This window comes from Sciurus carolinensis, chromosome 8 (genome assembly GCF_902686445.1).
Source record: "Sciurus carolinensis chromosome 8, mSciCar1.2, whole genome shotgun sequence".
NCBI classification, from domain to species: domain Eukaryota; kingdom Metazoa; phylum Chordata; class Mammalia; order Rodentia; family Sciuridae; genus Sciurus; species Sciurus carolinensis.
This window is the reverse complement of record NC_062220.1, coordinates 16,785,425-16,812,691: the sequence shown is the minus strand read 5'-3', so window position 1 is coordinate 16,812,691 and position 27,267 is coordinate 16,785,425. Positions and strand designations below refer to the sequence as shown.

General features: G+C 39.9%; 1 protein-coding gene and 1 pseudogene across 1 annotated transcript; both read right to left on the bottom strand.

The window, feature by feature from the left end:
• Positions 1–4,508: 4,508 nt before the first annotated feature.
• LOC124991140 (hydroxymethylglutaryl-CoA synthase, cytoplasmic-like) lies at positions 4,509–6,200 on the bottom strand. The gene has a single exon (XM_047561925.1). The coding sequence runs from the start codon at positions 6,130–6,132 to the stop codon at positions 4,576–4,578; it is 1,557 nt and encodes a 518-aa protein (XP_047417881.1). The 5' UTR covers positions 6,133–6,200; the 3' UTR covers positions 4,509–4,575.
• Positions 6,201–22,896: 16,696 nt separating this feature from the next.
• Positions 22,897–24,567, bottom strand: LOC124991262 (V-type proton ATPase subunit d 1-like; annotated as a pseudogene).
• Between the last annotated feature and the right edge of the window lie 2,700 nt (positions 24,568–27,267).

The following is a 27,267-nucleotide window of genomic DNA, read 5'->3' as shown; positions in this document are numbered from 1 at the left end:
GAAATTAGTGCTCTATCTGAAGTATGAGTGGCAAAGATTTTCTCCCACTCTGTAGGCTCTCTCTTCACATTGCTGATAGTTTCCTTTGCTGAGAGAAAGCTTTTTAGTTTAAATCTATCCCAGTTATTGATTCTTGCTTTTATTTCTTGTGCTACGTGAGTCCTGTTAAGGAAGTCTGATCCTAAGCCAACATGTTGAAGATTTGAACCTACTTTTTTATTCTATAACATGCAGGGTCTCTGGTCTGATTTCAAGGTCCTTGATCCATTTTGAGTTGATTTTTGTGCAGAGTGAGAGATAGGGGTTTAGTTTCATTCTGTTGCATATGGATTTCCAGTTTTCCCAGCAGCATTTGTTGAAGAGGCTATCTTTTCTCCATTGCATATTTTTGGCACCTTTGTCTAGTATAAGAAAATTGTATTTATTTGGGTTTGTGTCTGTGTCCTCTATTCTGTACCATTGATCTACCTGTACCAATACCATGCCATTTTTGTTGATATTGCTTTGTAGTATAGTTGAAGTTCTGGTATTGCGATGCCCCCTGCTTCACTCTTTCTACTGAGGATTGCTTTAGCTATTCTGGGTTTCTTATTCTTCTAGATGAATTTCATGATTGCTTGCTCTATTTCTGTAAGGTATGTCATTGGGATTTTAATTGGAATTGCATTGAATCCATATAGCACTTTTGGTAGTATGCACATTTTGACTATATTAGTTCTGCCTATCCAAGAACATGGGAGATCTTTCCATCTTCTAAGGTTTTCTTTAATTTCTTTAGTGTTCTGTAGTTCTCATTGTAGAGGTCTTCACCTCTTTTGTTAGATTGATTCCCAAGTATTTTATTTTTTCTGAGGCTATTGTGAATGGGGTAGTTTTCCTAACTTCTCTTTCTGAAGATTCATCACTTATGTATAAAAATACATTGGATTTATGAGCACTAATCTTATATCCTGCTATTTTACTGAATTCACTTATGAATTCTAGAAGTTTTCTGGTGTAATTTTCTGGTTCCTTAAATATATAATCATGTCATCAGCAAATAGGGATAGTTTGAATTCTTCTTTTCCTATCCGTATCCCTTTAATTTCCTTGGACTGTCTAATTGCTCTGGCTAGAGTTTCGAGGACAATGTTGAATAGAAGTGGTAAAAGAGGGCACCCCTGCCTTGTTCCAGTTTTTAGGGGGAATGCTTTCAGTTTTTCACCATTTAGAATGATATTGGCCATGGGCTTAGCATAGATGGCCTTTGCAATGTTAAGGAATGTTTCCACTATCCCCATTTTTTCTAGTGTTTTGAGCATGACGGGGTGCTGTATTTTATCAAATACTTTTTCTGCATCTATCAAAATAATCATGTGATTCTTGACTTTAAGTCTGTTGATATGGTGAATTACATTTATTGATTTCCAGATGTTGAACCAACCTTGAATCCCTGGGACAAAACCCACTTGATCATGGTGCACTATCTTTTTAATATATTTTTGTATGCAATTTGCTAAGATTTTGTTGAGAATTTTTACATCAATGTTCATTAAGGATATTGGTCTGAAATTTTCTTTCCTCGATGTCTCTGTCTGGTTTAGGTATCAGGGTGATATTGACTTCATAGAATGAGTTTGGGGGGGTTCCCCCCTCTCCTATTTCATGGAATACTTTGAGGAGTATTGGAATGAGCTCTTCTTTAAAGGTTTTGTAGAACTCGGCTGAGAACCCATCTGGTCCTGGACTTTTCTTTGTTGGTAGGCTTTTGATGACTTCTTTTATTTCATTACTTGAAATTGATCTATTTAAATTGTGAGTGTCCTCCTCATTCAGGTAATTCATATGTCTCTAGAAACCTGTTGAGGTCTTCGAGTATCGCGTTTCCCTGCCCACAGAGAGACACGACACGTATCCTGGTTCAAGGTTTTATTGTTAAAAGGAGTCCATCTTACTTCTTCTATTCTCCTTTGTTTTCTTCCTCCTCTCTAAGGGCTACAGCGAAGCATATATACACACACAACATCAGCCAATCAGAGCACTGTCCATGAGGGAAAAGCATGGACAATATAGTAAGTTACCTGGGGCACAAGGTGATCATGCACAGAGCATGCATAGGTGCAAACCAATCATAGAAACTTCCGTATATGATGCCATTTGTTCTTCACAATAGAGCCTTACTGGAACCTTACTGGCAACTTGCCAGCCGCCATCATTAATGAACAGCCTAAAAAGGGTCTGGGGTCCCGGATATCCCGACATTGGAGATTTTCTATTGTGTTGGAGTATAGATTTTCAAAATAGCTTCTAATTATGTTTTGTATTTCATTCGTGTCTGTTGTGATATTTCCTTATTCATTCCAAATTTTAGTAATTTGGATTTTCTCTCTGCTTCTCTTTGTTAGTGTGGCTAAGGGTTTATCAATTTTGTTTATTTTTTCAAAGAACCAACTATTTATTTTGTCAATTTTTTCTATTGTTTCTTTTGTTTCAATTTCATTGATTTCAGTTCTGATTTTAACTATTTCCTGTCTTCTACTGCTTTTGGTGTTGCTCTGTTCTTCCTTTTCTATGGCTTTCAGCCATAGTGTCAGGTCATTTACTTGTTGATTTTTTTCTCCTTTCATTGAATGCACTCCATGAAATAAATTTTCCTCTAAGTATTGCTTTCATAGTGTCCCTGAGATTTCGATATGATGTTTCTTTGTTCTCATTTACCTCTAAGAATTTTTTAATTTCCTTCCTGATGTCTTCTGTTATCCATTCATCATACATTGCATATTATTTAATCTCCGGGTTTTGGAGTAGTTTCTGTTTTTTACTCTGTCATTTATTTCTAATTTCAATCCATTATGATCTGATAGAATACAAGGTAGTATCGCTATCTCCTTGTACTTGCTAACCTTAGCTTTGTGGCATAATATATGGTCTATTTTAGAGAAAGATCCATGTGCTGCTGAGAAGAAAGTGTATTCGCTCTTTGTTGGATGGTATATTCTATAAATGTCTGTTAAGTCTAAATTATTGATTGTGTTTTTGAGATCTATGGTTTCTTTGTTCAATTTTTGTTTGGAGGATCTGTCCAGTGGTGAGAGAGGTGTGTTGAAATCACCTAGTATTATTGTGTTGTGGTCTATTTGATTTCTGGAATTGAGAAGGATTTGTTTGATGTATATGGATGAGACACTATTTGGGGCATAGATATTTATGATTGTTATGTCTTGCTGATTTATGCTTCCCTTAAGCAGTATGTAATGTCCTTCTTTATCCCTTCTGACTAACTTTGGCTTGAAGACCACATTATCTGATATGAGGATGGATACCCCAGCTTTTTTGCTGCGTCCATGTGCATGGTCTGTTTTTCCCCATCCTTTCACCTTTAATCTGTGGGTATGGTATCCCTTTCTATGAGATGAGTCTCTTGCAGGCAGCAAATTGTTGAATCTTTCTTTTTAATCCAATCTGCCAGTCTATGTCTTTTGATTGATGAGTTCAGGCCATTAACATTCAGGGTTATTCTTGAGATATGATTTGTATTCCCGGTCATTTGGCTTTTTTTTTTTTTTTTTTTTTTTTTTGACACGACTTGGTTTCTCCTTTATTTGGCTGTTCCTCTAGGGTTGTTCCTCCCTTTGCTGATTGACATCATTGTTTTTCATCTCTTCCTCATGGAATATTTTGCTGAGACTGAAGCATAAGTAGCCTAATAATGCCCTGCTCCATCCTTCCTTTCCAGTTTAAAAATTTTAAAAGGCATCAAAGAAATGTTTCATGTATTCTTTAAAATAAGGCGCAAAGAAGGATTGCAACAACAAGCTTCCTCATATACACTTCCAGTAAGATCTCAATGTTGTTACCTATGGTCCAGCATGAACTGATCAGGAGCACTCAGTTCCCAGAGCTATAGTGACAGCTCCCAAAAGGACCATGCTTCTCATGCCAGAAGCCAGGTCCACGCCAGTGTCTCTCCGTTCAGAGGTCATCACAGGAACTTTCTTACTGTTGGTCTGAATAATATCCCAGAACTAGTGTTATTGTCCTAACTCTTTTCTGCCTCTCTAGGATTTATAAATCTTAGGGAAAAAAAAAGTTCATCTTGCCATTTTCAAAGAGTATTTGTGTATATAACATTTTAAGACCACATTCCCCAAGCTAGAAAAAATTTTCAAAAACCACAGATACTTTCAATAATCTTGTTTGTTCAAAGTATAAAACTCTTACACATTAAAAAAAAGAATTAAATTGGAGATGAGTACCTCTGCTTTCTTCTGAGAGAAGTGCAGGATTCATACTATATTTTAAAATTAAATTTCATGCATATAAATGGCCAGAGAGGTATAAAGTTTTACAGAGCCCTTAACATCATTCAAGTACATTTAGCATTGGCTAGACCATGACAGGAAGTGTGTTAGCAAATTGGGCAGAGACACTTTTCCAATAGCACAACAGTTTGCTAGGCTCTGTGTCAGTCACATAAAAATTATAAGCAATATGTAATCCTTTAAAATTGTCCCCAGACATCCCCATCCTTCAACCGTTCCCCTATCCCCACCCCAACCCAAACACACTGTGAAGTCTTGCAGTTCACAGAGTATCTTAATGTTCCCCATTCCTAATGACAGCTGCTTTGGATTCTGCTGATGATGCAGGGAGTCTTGGCACTTTCTTCGCAGGGCTTGGAATATGCTCAGTTGCTCTGTTTGAATGCACAAGTCCTACTCCTTCAACCAAATTGTCATCATTTGGAGAGGGACACCAAGCATACGTTCGTCTATGCTTTTCATCCACTCTAACTAGGTACCATGTTCCTTCAAAGAGTGAATCTATTGAACACTGGGGAATATAGTTGGCCAAGTGATGAGTATCTTCTCTGAGTTTCATGTTTTCAGCAAAGACATCTGGGGCTACACAACTTCTTGAATCAAGCCTTGATTTAAGATCACATAAACTTGCTGTTATTTTATGAAGGGCAGAACCTGGTGTGGCATCTTGTGTAACTTTAAGAGAGTACAGGGTGGCAGCCAAACCATAACCATTAGAGAACACTCCTATCCTCTGCCCTGCCAATTGCTGAGGGGAGTACTGTGCTAGAACAGAAGCCAGGGAACCATATACTGAGGATGTATTCATATTTCCATTTTGATTTGATACAAGCAAAGATGCCTTTGTTTTCTGATTAAAGAGTTCAGAACTAGCCTTCATAAATGCCTTTTCCACATCTGTCAAAGTATCTTCTAATTTAACATCCCCAAAGGCTTCCAGGCCACTGTAGATAGTATTTTTATCTCTGTTCTGGTCATTAAGGAAGTCATTCAGCATCATTCGAGCTAGAGATTTCTGAACTAGTTTACAATACGGTGAGTGAAAGATCATGAAGCCAAAATCATTTAAGGTAAAATATTTATCATTTCCCTCTTTCTGCCACTGGGCATGGATCTTTTTGTGGTAGACCGAATAGCAGTGGTCTAATGCACTGAGGTAGCGTTGTATGGAGAGTTTTCCATCTACTGTAGGATATTCGGACAGCATATCAGGCTTGTAAAAGTCATAGGCATGTTGCACATGTGTTCCACGAAGCCCTTGGTCAAAAATTAAAGGAGCATTTGGCCCAATCAGCAAAGCCACAGCTCCAACTCCACCTGCAGGTCTGGCATTTCCTGTGGCATATATAGCAATATCTCCTGCAACTACCAGGGCATACCGTCCATCCCAAGAGCTGGACTCAATCCAGTTAACAGCATTGAAGACAGCAGCTGTGCCTCCATAGCATACATTAGTTGTATTTATTCCTTCTATATCTGTATTCCCAGACTCCTCAAACAGCTGCATCAAATTAGTCTTCACTGACTTTGATTTGTCAATGATTGTCTCTGTTCCAACTTCTAACCATCCAATGCAATCATAGGAAAGGTTATTTCTCTCCATCAGATTCTGAACCACAGTTAGGCAAAGAGAGTTGATATCTTCTCTATCTGTGCAGAAGTCCATCCTGGCCTGGCCCAAGCCAATAGTATACTTTCCAGCATCTACACCATCATATTTTTCCAACTCTGCTTGATCAACATATTGAGAAGGAAAATAGATCTCAAGGGCAACAATTCCCACATCTTTTGGCCAACAAGCTTCTGCATTCAAAGGCAGTGACCCAGGCATGGTGAAAGAGCTGTTTGAAGGACAGAGAATTGCAGTCTCCAGGTCTGTCACTGTTTCCTCTGCTGGGCACCAAATGTGACCAGATAGTGACCACAGGAAAAAAGTGAGCCTCGAAAAGACAGTACGCGTTGCCTCCCCTCCGCCAACAGCTTTATAGCACCGAAGAACATTGTTAATTGTGGCTTAAAAAGTGAAACTTGCCATGATCCAATAAGATTGGGAAACACTAAATTAAACAGAGTCAAACAGGTATACTTGCACCAAGACATCTCGAAACTTTAATATGGAATATTAAGGAAAATTCATAAATATGCAGATGAGGAGTATTCCATACAGACTTTCCAAAATGTTTTGACTTTTATTAAAACAGTATAAAAGTTGTATATTCCATTTCGTTCTGAATACATTTGAAAAATGTTAATACAAAAAGAGTCAAATACACCAAACTAGAAAAACTCCTAGCCAAAGTTATCCATATACCTAACCAACCAGAACCTATTCATGTTGTCAAATGAATTTTGGGAAAATTATGTCTTAAAACTAGAGATGAAGATATAGATTACTTTCTTATTCTTATAACTTAAATGAATACATGAAACCTTCACAGAAAGTGACCACTTACACTTTATCCTCACTCTAAGTTTAACTGCCATGGCAGAGGGGAGGGAGCTCTCTAAATTCAGCACCCTAAGAACTCCTGATGCTTTGTTTCAACAAACTCTTCCAAGGAGTTTTCCCCACCCTTTCTTTCAGGTGAGAATTGACAGGCCTTTCCTGACTAATTCATGTCAAGGCAAATATGAGCCTCTTAGCTCTTGGTTTTAATAAGTGATATCCCAGAAGCAAATGAATGAAAAGAAGATAAGGAAGGAGAAAAGGAAGACAAGAAAGGAAGAGGAAGAAGAGGAGGCAGGGGAGAAGAGAAAGGACAAAATTACAAACTGCCAATGTAGGCAAACTGCTTTGCAAAATAGCCACAGTTAAGACCCCGGATCCCTGCTTTCTCCATTCCTTACGTTGCTCCTCCCATTAAGAGGTTGATTCTGTTTCTACATCCTTTGCATCTTGTTTGCCATGCCATTTAATTTGGTCAATGGGCCATTACAAATGTAATGCCAAAAAAAAAAAAAAAATCAAAGGACTTGAAGTTTTGCACACTCTTTGACCCAGAAATTCTAGGAAATGATCACAGCTGTACATAAAACATTCCTTTTCAAATATGTTTATTTCACTGTTTTTGATGATAGTGAAAAACTGGAAGCAACCATAATGTCTAATAGTAGCTGACTGGTGAAATAATTATGATATATCATTAATGGATTACTAGTGAGTCATTAAAAATTATTGTAAAAGTTTATATATAACATGGGAAAAGCAAGGTTTCAAAGTAGCATATTCAACATAATCTCAATTACACAGAATGGAAATTGTCCATATTTTAAGAGAAATAAATGATTGGAAATACAGATCCCTAAATGTTAAAAATGGTTATATTTTATATGGAGTTAAGAATACTATAGTAGAAAATTACTCAGGGAAATGTTTTCTCAAAGTTTCTCCCTTCGATATTTAATAGTGACTGTATCTGTGGGTCAGAAATACTGTATAGGAACTATTTATATGTATGGATTGTTATGTGTAAAGATTAGAATAGAAAACTGTCAGTCAAAATATAGAGAGTATACATAGTATAAATTCAGCTGTGTGACAGACTACAACTAAAATAATTAGAGAAAATTATACTTGCCAAAAAATGTAAGTCTGAGTCTAGGGCTGAGAAAGTGCCAAGAAAGAAAGTCATCTTTAGTTCCAAGAGAAAAATCTCTGTCAAATATACCCTCTCTGTCCAGGGTATGCCACAGATGGATGGAGATGAGGAAACAGAACTTCCATCGTTCGTGAGCAACCAGCAGCTGCAGCTGAGAGTCTGGGCTTCCCTCCCTTGCATCATAGATAAATCACACCCAATTGAGGGTATTAAAAAAACTCAGGCATCCCAACACTAAGAGCCTTAGGAAATGGAATTGTTTCCCAGCCTGCTTTTCCTCAGGATTGCATGAGAATACCCGTTCAGCTGTAAGCATCTGCTTCAAAATTCCCAAAGGTTGCATGGACTTAGATTTAGGGTTTTCCCTGGGAAGAGCACTTCTTTTCCCTTTGTTGATATGCTCTGGGTCATTAAATGGGAAAGGATGTGAACTAAAACAACTTCACCTCTGAATATTATGGTGTTTCCTAATAGTCTCTGGGCAGGGATAGCGTATTGTCTGTTATCAAGAAATGATTTAGATTCTTAGAGTTTTTGAAATTCAAACTCAAAACAACTGATTTTACTTTCTCCTTTTGCATTTGGTCTTTATTTTTCCACTCTCTTCAGTAACTATGTAATTAATTTCAAAGACAGAAAAATTAATGTTATTAATTTTCATATCTCATTATCAGTTTTATGACTTTATCTTTAAAATGACCAATATCAAAATCCCCAAAAGCTGGAGTTCCTGAGTTTGAATGATCAAACTAATAATGAAGGTGATTTGGCCATCACAGCTGTCCAGACCATAAATTCAATAAGAATATTGTCAAGAGAAGAGACATCTAGAGAATCTAATGTTCCGCAGAAAACAAAGATGCAAAGAAGTATGTCTATTTATAGGTCCACAAGACTCTCTATAGTGTACTAAATCTGAATGCTTGAAAAGTTGATGATTAGGGCAAACGGTTTCCCAAAGTTGGCCACAATACTATCTAGCACCCTTGGTACTCATTTACAATATGACTTTGACACACGTCCCTTGACAAAGTGGAGTCTACTTTCTTCTCACTTACTCTGGGTTGACTGCAGACTCACTTGTCACCCTGGTGACATTCTGTTCACAGTGCAGTAGAAGCAATCCCTTACTTTCAAGGCTAGATTAGAAAAGGCCTTGTCACTTCTTTCCTGCTTGCTGCAATCTGCACCTGGGAAGCATGCAGCTGCCATCAATGGCCCCGTGGCCCAGGTTAGCCCAGTAGATTCACCACAGGCTAAGACCCTGAGATGTGAGAAGTCAGAGAGTTGCCAGTATCTCCAGCTTCTTTGGTTCCTGCTCTTCTAGCCCTAGCCACTATCCGGTGTCATCCTTATGAGTGACCTCAAGCCAGACCCACCCAGATGAGCCCTCTTGCAGTCCTCATTCCCCAAAATCCATGAGTGCACTAAAGGAAAAGTACTAATGGTCTTAAGGGATGCAATTAGACCACCTGTGTCCTTGAACAGGTGCTTATCAAAGGTAGTCTTCTACCTTTCCACAAAAACTAGGAGACAAGGGCCCATATCTTTTTTAATGATTACTTTTCAAAGGCATGGCTCCCAGTTCCTTGAGAAAGATATTCCAGGGTTGTAGAAGATAGATAGATATTTCAAAAAGGTAGAGAAAGATCTATAATTACATGTTTTCTAAAATAAATGCCCCAAGGTAAAGGAGACCAGGGGTCTATCATCAGGCTTTGACTGCAACAAAAAGTAGATTCTTTTGCAGGCTCAAGATTTATGGCCAGGAGCTGGGCACAGCGTTGCACACCTGGGATCCCAGTGTCTCAGGAGTCCAAGGCAGGAGGATGGAAAGTTCCAGACCAGTCTCAGCAATTCAGCAAGGTCCCAAGAATAGTAGCGAGACCCTGTCTCAAAATAAAACTTAAAAAAAAAAAAAAAAAAACTGGGGATAGAGCTCAGTGGTTCAGTGCCCCTGGGTTCAATCCCTGGTACAAACACACACACACACACACACACACACACACACACACACACACACACATCTTACAAATAGGAACTTAAGAGGGGCTGAGTTGCACCAGGAGCATGGTCTTTGATTCCCAGTAACCATACCAGAGCCTGGTTATGTCTCTTAGTGCAGATGTTAAAAGGAGTTTTTCATTCAGAAAATTCTTGCAATTCTCAGTTGTTGCACAGTGCTATGATTTGAATGTGTTCCAACCCTAAAAGTGCATATTTTGAGAACTTAATCACCAAAGTCATATGTTAACCATGCTTGAGAGGCGAGAACTTTCTTAGGTCTTGACTCATTAGGGCTCTGCATCATAAATGGATGAGGCGAAAAGTGTGAATGCTTGCTAAGATGCCCAGGCTGGCCTTCCATTTGTCATCCTCTAATTTGCCTTAGCCTCCTAGTAGCTGAAATTACAGTGTGTGCCACTGTGCCTACCCTGAATTAATGGGTTATCATGGAGTGACTCTGTTGTAAAAGCAATCTCTCTAGCACCATGTGACACCCTCTGCCATATTAATATGCAGCAAAAAGGCCCTCATTAGATGTCAACCATGCTCTTGGATTTCCCAGCCTCCAGAACTCTTGAGTGAAATAAATTTTTTAAATCTATTAAATAAATAATAAAATTTATTAAATAATAACGTGCTGCTATAACAAAAACCTAAAACAGCAGGAATTTTAAGACTGCACAGCAGGGGCTGGAGCATGCTCAGTGGGAGAGCATGCTTGGCATGCACGGAGTCCTGGGTTCAATCCCCAGGATCTAAAAAAAAAAAATAAAGACTGAGACAACAGGAGGAAGATAGAAGGACATGAGGAGTCTGCTAGAGAAGGCTGGAAGAGCCTCAGGATCCTAACAGTGAAGGCCGATGGTATGAAGTGAGGAAGAGCTTACTGAACCACTGGGTTCACTCCCCAGTACGACTACTACTGCTACTACTACTACTAATAATAATAATAATTTAACTAGGTATTAAGAGAACCAGATTATCCACCTATATTTTATTTCATTGTATTACTCCAGAGCCAAGGATCAAACCCAGGGCCTCACACACACCCTAGGCAAACACCCTACCACTAGCCACATATCCAGTCCTCCCCTGTATTTTATATGATGTATATTTGGAGCCTTTTCCTGAGGCTGGCCTCTAGTTCCACACTCTTCAAACCTGGTGTCTCCTCAACTGCCCATATACTTCCAGTGCTGGGTCCCACAGTACATTTTCGTAGTATGACCCAAGTTCTGCCCCTTGCACCTGTGGTACAGTGGCCAGAATTCCTGAAATTCATTTCTACAAGGGGGTGATGAGCAATAACTGTGGAACTGACTATAAGCCAAGTACATATATCCATGGAACCCAATCACATCTTTACTTTTGCCAGATTCCAAAATTGTCCCTCGCCTCTCCAGTGACAGTTGCATGAGAAGGAAGTGGAAAGAAGGAAGTGTTCCTCACATGCTGCTGTAGAATCTTCTGCAACTTTTAGAGCCATCTGACCTTGCTAAGATTCCTCCCAGGAATGTGGACACATCCTCGCCGCCTGAAGATTCATATGACTTCACGTTCATTAGCTTCACAGTGAAACCACCCTGCATCTGTCTTTCTTTTCTAACCTGAAGTTTTTCATTTTATTTTTTAAAAAACGTATTGAAATACAATCGGCATACCATTAAGCTCACCTCTCTGAAGTATACAATAGTTTTTAGTAATCTACAAAGTTGTGCAACCACCACCATGGTCTAAATTTAAAACATCTTTATCACCATAAAAACATAACTTATAACCCTGAGTAATCTCCCTTTACCCCTCCCCAAACCCACCAGCCCCAGGAAACCACTAATCTATGTTCTATCTTTGCTTGTACAACTTTGGGATGAAACACAAATTCAACTATTGCAACTTTAAAATTACATGATGAAATTACTATTGAAAATTACTATTTGAAATTACTATTGGAAAAAAGTGCACGAGAGGTCTAGATCAGATTTGGGATTTTGTTTTTTACATCAGGCTTATTGAGGTATGATTATCACAGAGCAAAAGGCATTCTCTTTAGTTGTATAGATCTGAATTCTGACAAGCAGGTGCAACTGTGTTGAGCCTTGCCTAAACCCTGTACTCCCCCCTGACAGATGATTCAGAACTCTCCCACCCAGGAAACAACTTTCTGCAAAGAAGGACCCTTCCCACAAGAGTTAGATAGGCTACCATTTACCAAAGGAAGGCCAGAAACACACCCTCCAAGTTATTACTCTGCCTCACAAATGACTAACTAATCTGTTATTGCAATTAGAACAAAAGTCAATTAGAATAAAAGCTTTTAACTAAACTCTGGGTCCACTTTGCTCCACCCTCAGCCTGAGCCTATAAAACCAGCCCTGCGTAAAGGATTCAACTGAGAATAGGTCAGCCTGGGGGTGAAACATTGTACCTCCATTCAACTGCACCCACCCTTTCACCCCAACTTCCAACACCTTCCTAGCGCTCTCTAGTTTTTTTGCCTTCCTCTCTTGTAGCTTCTCTTGTGCCGGGCTAGCTCACACATGGGGTAAGTGGCGTGGAGTCAAGACCCACACTCCAGGAGTTGGGTGGAAGGAGGCTTGTATGGAGCAGCCTGCAGACTCGTTTATTTCGGGCACAGCTATACATTTTATAGTTTTCTTGCCCAATTACAATGCTCCATGGGTGATCAGACCACCAGGTTCCTATACGGGTTTCCTTGGTAACACTGAGTCAACTTGGGGCAATTGTTTACTTTCCTAGGTAGTCGAAGCAGAACGCTCCTCCCTGAAAGTTTTCCTTACACACTTGAGACGTTCACTACTGCCAGCCAAGAACTAGTATTTCTCCCAACACTCTCTAAAAGAAAATCCCCTTTCTGCCCCACCTTTGAGATGCTTCAAACCCTCAAGGCAGGCAATCTCTACTGCTAATAGTCCCTTTCCTTCCTTTAGCAATAATAACAATAATAATATTAATATTAATACAATATAATAATGTATAGCAGTATAATAATATTAATATTATTGTGATGTCATTATATTATTAATAATATTATACAAAATTATTATTATGCTAGGAATTGAACCCAGGACAGCTTTATCACATAACTACATCTCCAGCCTCTTTTTTTACATTTTGAGATAGGATCTCACTGAATTGCTGAGGCTGACCTTAAACTTGTGATCATCCTGCCTCACCTTCCTGAGTGGTAACCACTGCACCCAGCCAGTAATAATTCTTTTAAATAACATATTTCTTTGCCTAAATTCAAACTCTTTATGGTGTTTGTACCATTTTGTAGGGCCACGAGCAATGTATGGGAATCACATTTGCTCCCTGTTAGAGTTTGAATGAGTGTCCCCAAAGGTCCATATGTAAGGGCTTGGTCCTCAGGATGACGGTATTAGGAGGTGCTATGGACCCTAGAGAGGGGGCCTCAGGCCATCAGGGCATGCCTTTGTTGTGAGTAGTTTATCTGGTGGAGAGCAGGTCATTGTTCCAAGAGTGGAAGAATGAGCACCAAGAGAACAGCCGAGGCAAGTATAAGCTAGCAAGTTTTATTTAAGAAAGTGATAGAGACAGACTTCTCCCAAGAGAAGGGGCCCCACAGCTGGGTGTCCGTGAGAGGGGGTGGCCTTTCTTATAATCCTTAGGATTCTCCCTTTTTATTAATCATCATCTTTTCTTTCTCCCCTATATTCATGCCTAGGAGCATGAGCCCAGAGGTTAATTGTTAGCAACACTGTTTTTCCCTCTTTGAAACCAGTCATCATCCTCTAGACCCTACCCTGACTCCCTGACCTTTACCCCATCTCATTAACACAGACCAAACACATTTTTATCTTTCTACAATGTTGGAATTTATGGAATAACAATAAATTCACAGACTTCACCACTTCCATCAATGGCATGTATAAAAAGGGTCAAGGCAACCATAGGGTTATGGGAAGGGTTAAAGGGGTTGCAGGAAATAGGCCGATTGGGAAGCAGCAAGAGAGAAGGAGAGCTCCCAGCTTTATTTTACAACTGTAGGCCCAGAGGAGACAAATGTCAAAATCTGAGCCTGATCCACAGGTTCTCATAACAGTTATAGGATATTTGTTGTCATAAAATTTCTAATCTACATGACTGAAGGCCTTGCGCAGAGTTTCTGGTGGGAAGTGTGTTTACAGAAGCAAAAAAAAAAAAAAAAAAAACAGTAAGAGAAACTGGCTCTTTTCACAGGCATCTGAGAAATCTCTAGCTTCGTGTGGAGAGTGGTAACAGGGGATGGGAGAGCAGTGACTGAGATGGGGGTCTCTGATGACCTCATGACTGTGGCATGCCCGGTGCCTGGGAATGTTTCTGTGCAAGGCACAGGATGCTCAGTGCTGTGGCAACGCCCTGCATGAGGAGGCTCTGTGCAAGAGTCCTATCAGCTCTGACCTTGATCTCAGGCACACAGTTCCTGGAAATAGAGGAATTCTTATGCTACACAACCACAATGTTTCACCAGCTCCCCTACTCCTGAGCCTGCCCACTTAGCAGTAACTTTAAACGATGGACTTTCTTGAGAGCTACACAAAGCTCCTAACATTGCACTTTGTAACTATCGGATTGCAACTGCAGAAAAGCTACATAGATGTTTCTAATTTCTGTAACTTTCCTAAACACAAAGAATAATGCTTGCACGGTCTTTAACCTGATAACGAGACATATATAAATAAAGAGTGCTGGCATAACCCTTTAGCTCTGCATCTCCATCAGAGAGCAGCACTCCACCTGATCCTAGCTTTATCTTCAAAATCTACCTACGTGAGTCTTTATTTTTCTAATCCCCCATGGCCTCTCGTGGGAACCCATAAATTTGACTGTGCTGGTCGCCACAGCTTTGTGTCTGAAAACCGTGCACAGAAGCATTTACATTTTCAAAAGGGTGAAGTCAGACTCTTAGAGACCATTATTTACAATTCAAAATGTAGGGACCCATGGTTAATTAGTTTTCCTGAAGAAAGCCTGACAGAAGGGGAGGGAAACCGACCCTTTCCCCAGGAATTTGTTTCTCAAGATAATGTTCTTGTAATTTCATTTTACAGCAGGAACTGCTTTTGCCTTCTCATTCCCCCTTGGTGCCCCCTTCACCTTTTTTAAGGGGCGTTGCCTCTGTTCACATCCTCTAAGTTAAGTGTCTGGTAATTCTGAAGGACTGTTTGGAACTTTATACCCTCTAGGTGGGAGAAGACAAATAGGGTCAGTACGTTAAGGATGCAGGGACGAAACAGAAATCATCATAGAACCAATATAGAAAATAAGGCTAGTCCCTTTATCCCAGTTAGCGTCAGTTCCTCAGGCTCTTGCTGTGCATGGATTAGTTAGCCTCCAGAGTGATTAAAGCAGGGCTGTGGTCCTTAGGGCCTCTCGAGTGCAGCTTGTTTATTTGGAATGGTTAACTTGCACGGAGCAGCTGGATCAGGAATACACCATAAGAGATTGGTTTTACCCTGCTGTAAAGGGGCCACCGTGGCCACCTTCACTGAAGTAGGGATTGATAAAATGACAACGAATGGACTCCTTCAAAGAGGCTATAGAAGTTGGATATTCCATTCTACTACCCAAATAGCATCTTCTTATTTAAAGGGGTGGGCATAATGTTGTTTAGTTTTTAGATCTTTCCATATACCTCTTATAATGGGAGGAGTGGGCCCATGAAGAATTTCATAAGGAGAGAATCCTGTCTACTAGGGCCAGGCCTAATCATGAACAAAGCAATTGGCAACACCTGATTCAGTGTAGGTCAGTTTCCTGATACAGTTTGCTTAGTTATAACCTCCAGGTGATCCTCAACCCCTTTGCCACCAATTGTACCTCCTTAGCCATGAAAGCCAGCCCATGTGCAGTTGTGCTTTGGTTATAACTCTCCTGTCAGGTATTCAAGACTAAGTTGGTCAAAATTGACCTTGTCCCTATCTACTGTTAAGAATCAACTGGGATCCCTCAGAGGTCAGTCTTGGGAACTTACAAGAAGACTTTTAGCTTCTCTAATGCCATCTGCCAGGATAGGTTAAGGTCTTTCTGACCATGTGTGGCTTCCATTAGGGATAGTTCCCTTTCTAGTGACCTTCCTCTTTGCAGAATGTGCACTGGTCAACTTCCTGTTCTCTAGAGTCCCATTGACTCCCCTGATTGGGAGGTCATGTGGCCCAGAGTTGTAAAGCCCTTAGGAAAGTCCCACTGTTCCCTGGATGTGAGCTGACCTCAGAGAGTGAGAGACAATTATGGGCTCTTTTCCTTGGTCTTTGTATTTTCTTAACTTTAGTCTCCAAGTTTGGGTTTTAAACATCTAGCAGGCCAGTTTCACCAGTCTTAAAGTAGGAGTACTGGATTTTAAATTCAATGTCTATAACTTTACAGTTATTTACCCCTTCCATTTGGTTGGGGTCAATATTATACTGGAAGTGAGCCTTATATTTGTCTAGCCTATAGGTGATGGTTATTATCTGAAACTAACTCAGGTTATTATATTATGAATTATACTTTTACAAAGCACTGAGAGATAACAGTTATAAAGTTTTCAAGGAAAATACAAAATGAAATTAACATGAGTAAAAACATATTTAGTTTATATAATAGCTATGAATCAAGAAACATAATTTTTATAATCCAAATCTTTAGTTATACATTATATTCCCTATTTATTTGAAGATCCCAGTAATCTTCATAACACACACACACATACACACCAAAAAAAAAAAAAAAAAAAACACTATCTTTTGAACTTAACTTCAAATGAACTTGAGTGGTTATCCTAACATGGAATAAGGAGAGAGGCAGTCTTAACTCAGGTAAGGTGGCCTCTTGACAAATCTTAGGTAAGGTGTTTAATTCCTGAAGCTGATCTTTGCCTCTTTTTAAAATATTACTTTATAAGGTTTTCATATACTGTTTCCTGAGTCTACATGAATATCAGTTAACATAATCCAACATTACATTTGAAACATGAATCAAACAAACTCAGAGAGCTTTTAACCCCTTTTGTAGGAAAGTGGCAAAATGTCTTCATATCCCATATTGTCAACCTTTAAATAAACCAGACTCTGTTCATTACCTATCAAAAATGCATTCAAGTTCCCATCCCAGTGTAAAGAGTAACACAAAATTTTATATATAACTTATTAATGACAGTTTATTTTTATCCAGGTACAAAATATTAAATGACATAAATTTCTAACTAAATTTTTTCTTTTTGTATAAGTCTGAAAGAGACTACTGCTACAGAAAACCTTAGTTTGGAGAATACCAGCTTGATAAAGTGCTCTCCTTAACCTTTTATTTTAAAGAGTTGTATACTTGGGGACTGAATGCATCTAATATACGAAGAAGACAGTAACAGCATTGCAATTACACTGATACCCTTATATTAACCAAGTTTAACTTTTAAGAAAAATTTAGAATTCAGAGTGTTGTGTCACAAATATAAAATGACAGTTGTTTGTTTAACCAGAGTTGTACAAACCTTAATCCCTTTAAGATTAGTTCCCTTAAATAATGAAACCTAACAGACACAAGAAATTACCTTGGTAGATAAGAGCAGATTGGTGTTTTAAGAAACCCTTGTTACTTCAACACATAGAGAATTAAATTCTGGCCTATATCAGTACATTAATATTTAAACTTAGGAAAAAAACTTTAAATAACTTCAACTGATTGTGCTAATTATAGCCAACTTAGTCACTCACAAATTTTCAAAATCTACCCTCCACAAACCATGTGTAATGTACTTAGACACTATACAAGTTGTTTACTTTTCCATACAAAAGATTTCCTTATCCAGAAACATTTCTTTTTTCCTTCCAGTGTTTCATATTTCCATTTAGAACATTCTTATATCTCTTTCCTAGTTTCTGACCCTTTATAGAAATTGCATTTCAAAGCAATCTTTATGATATTACTGAATTTTTCTAATTACTCCATTTTAATAAGATGAAATGCTTTATGCTATTTACACAAATGAAACATTTTGTACTTTTTGCATATAGAATTATACCTGTTAGAAATTTAACTCTTAAGCTGACCATGGTAGTGCATGCCTATAATCCCAGTGGCTCAGGAGGCTGAGGCAGGAGGATCAAGAGTTCAAAGTCAGTCTCAGCAACTTAGCAAAGCTCTAAGCAACTCAGTTCAATCCTGTCTCAAAATAAAATATAAAAAGGGATGGGGATGTGTCTCAGTGGTTAAGCATCCCTGGGTTTAATGCCTGGTTAAAAAAACAAAAAGAAAGAAAGAAAGAAGGAAAGAAAGAAAGAAAGAAAGAAAGAAAGAAAGAAAGAAAGAATTAACTTTAACTCTTAGTAACTTTGCTTTTAGTGAAGGTCCAGAAACAAAGCAATCTTAAACTCTTATCTGTTTAACCAATTTAAACTGAACTTTTTCTTAAATGTTTAAGTCATGTGGACTAAAAATTATTTGGATCCATTTATTAAATTTATGAGTACTCATTTATTTATAAGCCAATTTTGATACCAAGTACACGACACATGTAAACACAACTAATAATACACAGATGTACACAAATATACATAAAACCAACAGGAAACAAAGTTTTATAGCTGAACAAAGGCAGCAAGAAAAACAGAAGACTAAAAACTCCAGTTGAATAAAACAAGACTTGTTGGAATAAAACATTTAGATGCATAGGACTAAAAACAAATTTATCACAGAAACCATGAACTTTTAGACAGATATTCTGAAGAAAAGAAAATGACGAGGCCATAATTACTCCCAAGCAGTCATTGTTGTTCTCCAAATCATTCCCGTTCCTCCCTAGAAAATGAAATCTGAATATCCTTTGGCATTGCTTTAATTCCTTCCTTGGTGTGGATAGTGAAGGACACAGGCAGGTGGAGGTGTGGGAGCCACTGCAGCTGGCTCGGATTCTCTTCCCCTCATTGTTGGCATCATTCCCAGAAGCAGATCAGGGAGTTTTGGCCTTGCGGAGGCCTAATGTTTGAGGCAGAACACTGACAGCTTTAGGATAGCTTCCTGAATCCAAATAAAACAACAGTATTTTATCATCTTTTGAGTTCTTTTTCCCTTTTATCCTAGGACTCTTTCTAATATCTTAACATAAGGCCCAGAGGACCATCTGGGGTAATTTTGGTACATTTTCCCCTGCTTTCATCCTCTTTCTCTAAAGTAGAGGGGGTTTTAAATTTGTGTGTGTGTGTGTGTGTGTGTGTGTGTGTGTGTGTGTGTGTTTAATCTAGAGGCTCAATCCCCTTCACAGGTGGTTTCTTGAACTCTCTCCCCATTCTACTGAGTGTGGTCTTGTGTTTCTGAGCAAAGGCTTACTTCTCTTTCATGCCCAACTGGAGCAAAGAGGAAAAACTGCAGGAAGTAGAGCATCCCCTGATATTCCTGGGTCTGTTGGACTCTTTTATCAGGAATTTGCAGAAAATTACAGTTAATCCCTGCAGTTTGGGCAAGGCCTGTATTGTCCCCAGGCAGAATGCAGACCTCTAAGTACCCTTAAAAGGTCCAGGATCTGATCTAGTTGGCATTTTAGATCCCATCCATTTGTTCCTTCTGTTTTCTAGCTTTAGGGAGGAACTTGGCAGAATCCCGGAGCACAAGAAGTGATGCAACAAACATTTATGTCCTACAGCAGCTTGGATTTAAAAGCAACACTTTCCCCCACTCTGGTCTCAAACTAATTTGGGCACCTGCTCATGTAGCTCTTTATTGAATGGCCCCTTGGAGAGTCAACCTACCCTGAATGAAGGCTAATCTATTTCACAGAAGGTCTAGAGTTTCCCAGGAGTTAATATACCTGCATCGTCTCTGGAACACCCCTTTCTCAAAACTCTTAATGATACAGTCTAAAACTGTAGTCTTAGAGTGTATTCACCCCACATTCTGCCCCTTGCCAGTGTCACAAGACAGACAAGGGAAGTCACACAAGGCATCCACCTGGCCACATCTCTGAAAAGCTTAGGTGCTTCTTGACTGAAGGTGTGCCTATATAAATCCCAGGTCTTGTCAGAGGTCCTATTGCAGGACCCAAATCACCGTTATGCCATACAAAGTCACCACAGAACTGCAGGTTAGGACTCACAAAGACTCCGTCGCACAAAGCCATGGAGCCACAAATAGTTTTGCATACACTCACAAAACCACTCAAGAGTTTAAAACACTTTCTCCCCTTTGGAAGTTCCCTACCCAGATGGAGCCCTTGCAGGTGGCCATGGGTGGTGATCAGGTCCCCAGTCTGCCCCTGGATTTCACCTTTTTCCGGATGATTGTGCAGGAGTTGGTCCAATCTCCAGGTAGTCCAGGTGACAGTTGCTGCTGCAGAGGCACAGGTCCCAGGTGAAGCAGATCCCAGAACTGTTGGGTGGCACCATCTTGTTTGACTTGAGGGGCACCGCACAGTCTGGATAAGCAGTCCGCCATGCTGGTGGCTCAAAGGGCCAGCATGGTTGTTGCTTCCTGGTCAAGGAACCAAAATGTTGCAGGAAAAAGGCTGGTCAGAAGCAGCAAGTGACACTCTAAACTTTATTTTACACTCATGGGCCCAGAGGAGAAAAAACTCCAAAATCTGAGCCCTGATCCACAGGTTCTAATAACTGTTATAGGTTATTTGGTGTCAGAAAATGTCTAATCTACATGACTGAAGGTCTTTCACAGAGTTTCTAGCAGCAAGTGTTTTTGCAGAAGAAAAGATGGTAAGAGAAACCGGTTCTTTTCACAAGTATCTGAGAATTCTCAAGTGTCTGAAAGCCATGCACAGCGGTGCTTATGTTTTCAAAAGGGTGAAATCAGACTCCTAAAGAGTTATTTACAATCCAAAATGCAGGGACCCATAGTTAATTAGGTTTCCTGAAGAAAGGTCGACAGAAGAGACGTGGAACCGACCCTTTCAACAGGCATTTGTTTCTCAAGATAACGTTCTTATAATTTCATTTTACAACTGGGAACAACAGGGGTTCAGGTGGTTGAACTAAGAGCAAAGACAGAGCAGGCATCAATGCAAAAAGTCACTGTAGGTGGTCAGATAAGATTACCACCAGAACCAGTCAAAGAACTCGTTCAGGGAACAGAGCTGTCAAAGCACAGGAACTTACTCTAAGCCAAGGTCCACCAGACAGTTTCAGAGTGTTAGCTTGCAATGTCAGCTTCAAATATCAGCTTGGAGTGGGCCCTGCAGGGTCAGTATGGGCAGGAGAAACTGCACTCTGCTGAAGCCCAAGGACAGAGGATTCAGAGGTTCATGGCTGGGGCCATTTTCCCAGGCAAGGCTCATGATCAGTGGCTAGAGTGCCCACATGTCCAGTCTCAGGGGGATTCCACCTTTTATGTGTCTTAGGTGAGAGGATCTGGTGGTCTGGTGTGTTCATTAAGCTCATAGGCCTCATTTTTCCAATATCGAGTTAGATATACCCATGCTTCCAAACACTTCTGACTAGTTTCATAAGTTCACAGGTGGTCATTTTTATCAGCATGATTAATTTATTTATCAGTTTGTACCTTATGGTTTTGCCAGGCAGATGGGGGTTGTTTCTTGTACAAACAAGGCATACCGTCATTTTAGCTTGGAGCTTATGCTCAAAATTGAGTAGTTTATGGCAAACTACTGTTTTATAAAGTAAACTCAGTAACTCAGATAATCTGAGTAACTCAGATTTAGGTTTGGCCTAAAAACTGCTGTTCTATACATCATGGAGTAACTCTGAACAAGGCTCAGCCTGCTCTTTATAACCTTCCAATAGGGTTGTGGCAGCTGGGTTTCTCTCTTTTCTTCCTGACTTGTGGTGTGTGCATTTAATCCTACTATGATGGGCTGCCCGCTCTAGAGGCCCAAACCAATGGGACTAGCTACCTGATCTTGGACTTGAACCTCCAGAACTGTGAGCCAAAACAAACCTTTCTCTACTTCATCAGTAGCCTGTGCCAGGTATTTTGTTGTAGTAACACAAAGTTGACTAATACATTATTTTTCTTTTCTTTCCTTTTTATGAGATGGGGTCTCACTATTTTGCCAGGCTGGTTCTGAACTCATCAGCTCAAGTGTTATTCCTGCCTCATACTTTCAAGCAGCTGGGACTGTATACAGGCATACACCACCATGTCTGATGATGAATAAACTATTTTTTTTTTGTACTGGAATTGAACCCAAGGGTGCTTAACCACTGAGCAACATTCCCATTCCTTTTTTGTATTTTATTTAGAGGCAGGGTCTCACTGAGTTGCTTAGGGCCTCTCTATGTTGCTGAGGCTGGCTTTGAATATGCAATCCTCAAATCCTCATGTGCCTCAGCCTCCCCAGTCATTAGGATTACAGGCATGAGCCACCATACCCAGAGACTAAGATCCTTTTGAGCCATGTTAGCACTTGGAATTGTTGGGGTCTTTTTATTTGTTTCTATTTATTCGTTTGAATAGGCATATTGAGATGCCTCATTGTGGTTTTAATTTTCATCTCCTAATGACTGGTGTTGGATTTTTTTGGGGTGGGAATTAACCCAGGGGTGCTTTATCATTAAGCCACATTCCCTGCCATATATTTTTTTTTTTTTTTAGAGAGGGCAGTTTTATTGTCTCAGAAGGGCAGAGCTACTCCCTCCATGCCCCAGTAGGACACACACACACACACTCCTTCCCATGGGCCATGACTCTGGGAGTGGCCCTCAGAGTGGAGAGGAGGCTCACACTGTCCCCACATGTTCTCAGGTTAGGAAGGGACATGAAAGTGACTATGTGCTTCTCAGACATGTCGGTAGCTGTAAACACAGGGCTGAGGGAAGCTCGTTGCTTTGGAGGGGATCTTGGTCCATCCTTGAATAGGGGAGAGGGGCCCAGCCCTTTTCAGGCCTGAAAGCAATCCCAGGGGAATCAAGAAAGCTGGCCAGCCCCTAGGACAATGTGCTACCCGCCCCCAGGGCAGGCAGGTGAGCCATGGGCTTTGTCCCAGCACACACAGACATACACAGTGCACTGAGAAGGCTTGGGTCAGGATGCTAGAAGATGGGGATGTAACTGTCAATCTTGGTGGCACTGGGCGGTACATTCAGCAATCCATGCAATGCTGCCACAGTCCCGTTCCTTGAGCTTCACAAAGGCCTAGAAGACACTAGAGTGGAGCTGGTTCAGGAAGGCCAACTTGTTCAGCTTCACCCTGCTGGAAGAAGAAAAATCAGTCCTCCAGGGTCTTGTCTCACAGGTTGCTGCCTGCACCCTTGTAGAGCAGCTTGTATTCTGGGTGGTAATCAGCCACGTTCTTGACCTGCTCATAGTTGTTAGTCCCATCAGCTGAGCCTGGCCCTCAGGGTAGAGGCATCTGCAGCACAGGAAGAGCTTGGGACTGTCTTTTTTGGATAGCTCTGTGCCAAAAGACTTAACGGTGATGCTGAAGGCGAACTGGTCGGCTTCCAACACCAGAATGGGACACTGGAATCAGTTGTGGCCCGGCCCAGTAGGGTGCAGAATTTGTGAAAGGACTCCCAATAGACCTTGCAGAGTGTACTGCGGATGATCCGGACGTTCATCTCATCAAGAGCCAGCTCTGAGACGCAGTTCTGGAAAAAAGCGGCCAGGGCGTGTCCACCAGGAGGCATCGTAGAGCTCAGCTGTGCGATGTTCAAGGCCCCCGTCTGCTCGAAGCTGCCCAGTGATGCGATGGAGCACCGGTGCAGTGTACCCGGGATGAGTGGATCACGCTGTCAATCGTATAACTAAGTAACGGAGTCCAGGAAAAAAGCTGGCAAGCGGCTCCTCGGCGTGGTTCCTCGTACGGCGGAACTCCACCACCGTCTTCTCCTTGAGGTACTCATCCATGACTGACACCGTCAGAGGCGATCCTTCGTTGGCCAGGAGGTTGCCATAGTCTGTGCTCTGCAGGTGAAGTGGCAAGTCCCCGAGGACTCGCCTGCACCAGGTCGAGGCGCAGTCCACCTGGCTGAGCACCCCAGCCTTCAGGCCTCGCTCCAGTCCTTGCAAGCAGCCGTCATCCACATTGAAGTCAAGATCTGGGAAGAAGAACTTGGTTGCAGTGGGGTCAGTGGGACCAGCGAGCCCTGACCTCGGGCACCCAGCGCAACTACAAGATCTGCTGATGCGGCATCCCCAGCCTTATTTTTTATTTTTTTATTTTTGAAACAGATTTTCTCTACATTGCTTACTAAGTTGCAGGGACTGATTTTGAACTTGCAAATCCATCTGCCTCAGTCTTCGAAGACACTGGGATTACAGGCAGGAGCCTCAGCACCAGGCTCTGATGTTGAACATTTTTATAGGTGTTTTTGCCATTTTTATTTCTTTTTTGGTAAAGTGTCCAAATCTTTTGTCCCCCTCCTTCCACTTTTTTTTCCCCCTAGGTATTGAGAATTAATCCCAGGGGCACTTTACCAGTGAGCTACATCCCCAGTCCTATTTATTTATTTTATCGTTTGACTCTCTTGAGACAGTATCTCACTAAGTTGCTGAGGCTGGCCTTGAACTTACAATCTTCCTGCCTCAGTCTCCCAAATTACTAGGATTGCAGGAATGCACCAGTATACCAGGCTGCTCATTTTTGTAATCAAATTGTTTTCTTATTATTTAGTAGTGAACATTCTTCATGTATTCTACATATAAATCTTATATCAGATATGTGTTTTATCACAGTCTGTAACTTACCCTTGCAATTTCATGGGGGGATAAGGGGCTACTGGGGAGTGAACCAGTGCTGGGATGCCCCAGCTCTTATTTTGAGACAATGTCTCACTGAGTTGCCCAGGCTGGCCTTGAACTTACAGTCCTCCTGCCTTGGCCTTAGAATCCACTGGAATTACAGGTGTGCACCACCATGCCTGGCTTAGTCTTTTAAAAAGTCTGTTATTAGGTGAGGTGTTTTCACAAATGTGCTTTATCAAGTTAGGCAAATTTACCACAATTCTTAGTTTGCTGAGAATGGATATAGGATTTTACCAAATGCTCTTTCTGCATATTTTGTCTTTTATTCTGTTGATACAGTGGATTGTGTTCATTGATTTTCAAACATTGAACAAACCTTGCATTCCTTATATAAACTCCACTTCTCCAATTTATCTTCTGCAGGATTCAATTTGCTAATATCTTGTGAAGGATTTATGTTTGTGAAAGATATTGGTCTATAAGCTCCCACATACACTTTTGGAGGAAGTTTGGGGTCTCTTTAGAGGGTATTATGGCAATGTCTATCAACTTTTTTGGGAGGGTACCAGGGATTGAACCCAGGGGCACTTAACCTCTGAGCCACATCCCCAGCCCTTTTTATTTTTTCTTTTAAGAGAGGGTCTCACTAAGTTGTTTGGGTCTCACTAAGTTGCTGAAGCTGCTTTTGAACTTGTGATCCTTCTGCCTCAGCCTCCCAAGTCTCTGGGATCACAGGCATATGCCACCACACCTGGAAATGCCTACCAAATTTTTAAATACACATTATCTTTGACCCCAGAATTCTATTTTAGGAATTCATCCTACATATACAAAGACATGGTCATAGATACTACATGTACACAGAATTCAGAACTTTGTAGTAACAAAACCCTGGGAACGGATTTTTTTTTTTTTTTTTTTTTTTTTTTGATGGTGCTGAGGACTGAACCCAGGGCTTGTGCATGCAAGGCAAGCACTCTGCCAACTGAGCTATCTCCCCAGCCTCAGCTTAATATATACTAGACCCCATTAATAGGGCTCTAACAAAGTAAATCATGATTTATTCATACAATGGGATACTATGGAACCACTGTAAAGAATGAGATGTAACTATGTGCTATAAGGGAAGATGTCTAATATATATGACTGGGAAAAAATAAAAGCTAAGCTTTAGAGAGTAGTACAGCATGAGACCTTTGAGGAGAAAGGCAAATATTTGTGTTATAAAAATTCACCTCAATCTCGGAAAACATAGAAGCTATTAGGAGAACTGCCTCTGGCAACTAGGGTGGCACCTGGAAAAGGAACTCAGGTCTACTTTTCATTATAATTTCCTATATGATTTTTTTAATTTATTTTGATTGTTGTAATATAAAATTATTTAAATTACCAATAATGAAAAGACAAGAAATTTTTTAAATGGATAAAGGACTTATACAGGCAATTTGAAAAAACAAAAATAGTACAAAATGTAGAAAATGCTCATTTTTTCAAACAAACATCCAAAGATATAGATAGTAAACATTTTTTACATATTTCTCATTTCTGAATTTAGAAAAGATTAAAAATGTTTACATTGGCAAATATCTGATTGGGCTATGGAAAACAGGCCATGCAAATATGTCCTGCTGAGATTTCAAATAAATACAGGTTTTAGAAGTGAAACAGTTCAGCAATATCTATCAAAAAAATTTAATATGCCTATCCTTTTAATCAGCAACTTCACTCTTATAATTTTTTTAAAGAAGAAATCAAACATGGTATAAAGATTCATTTATAAATATGTTTACCATGGTGTTATTTATAATTATAGGAAAGCAGTAAAACCTAAATGTCCATCAATAAGAAATCAATAGAACTATTTGCCATTCTAAAACTGGATACTTGACCAGCCATTAAGAAAAATAAGAATATTTACCTGTTAGTATGGACAGAGCTCCATGTTTTATTAAAATATAAGGTACAATAGATTGCTCCAGTATGAGTTTATTTTTTTTTACCATAAATGTATGAGTCTTTCTATATAAATAGAAAGATAGATAAAAATCCAGATTAAATTTACAAATGCTCTATCAATGAATCTCACATGAATCCAATCAAACCTTGAAGTCAAACTTATTTTTTACCAAAAACTTAAAGGCATGAGCAGCATAATAGTTGATGTCATGTAAATATACAGCTAGAAAATTCAACAAGTAAATGGAATTGTTGCAAAGGAGGTAAAAGGGCTATTTTGGATGAAAAGAAATTTGAGAAATAAATCAACCGAATGTGATGCGTCGAGCGTTTGGATTGTAACTCCAACACTGGAACACAGGCTGCATAGGGGAGGGTGTTAAAAATCAACATCTGTTTTTTCAGGTGTCATCTGATGGTGTGTGTGTGTGTGTGTGTATGTGTTTGTGTGTATAATTGTACCAAAGGGGTAGGGCATTAAAAACATATATATCCCTCTGTATACATTCAGAAGTATTCCTGGATAAAATGTTGCAATTCGTTATAGAATCATACAACAAAAGAGAAAGTGGAGGAATATATATAACAAAAAGATTTCTAAAATTTTGATCATTTTTAAAGATAGGTGATGGGTACGTGCGTACCCATAATATGCTATATTATTTCCTCTGCCTTAGATATATTTGAAGGTTTCATAAAATTTTCAAAAAGTTTCATGTAATTTAAGTTTCAAAAAATTATTAAAGATAAAGATAATTGGA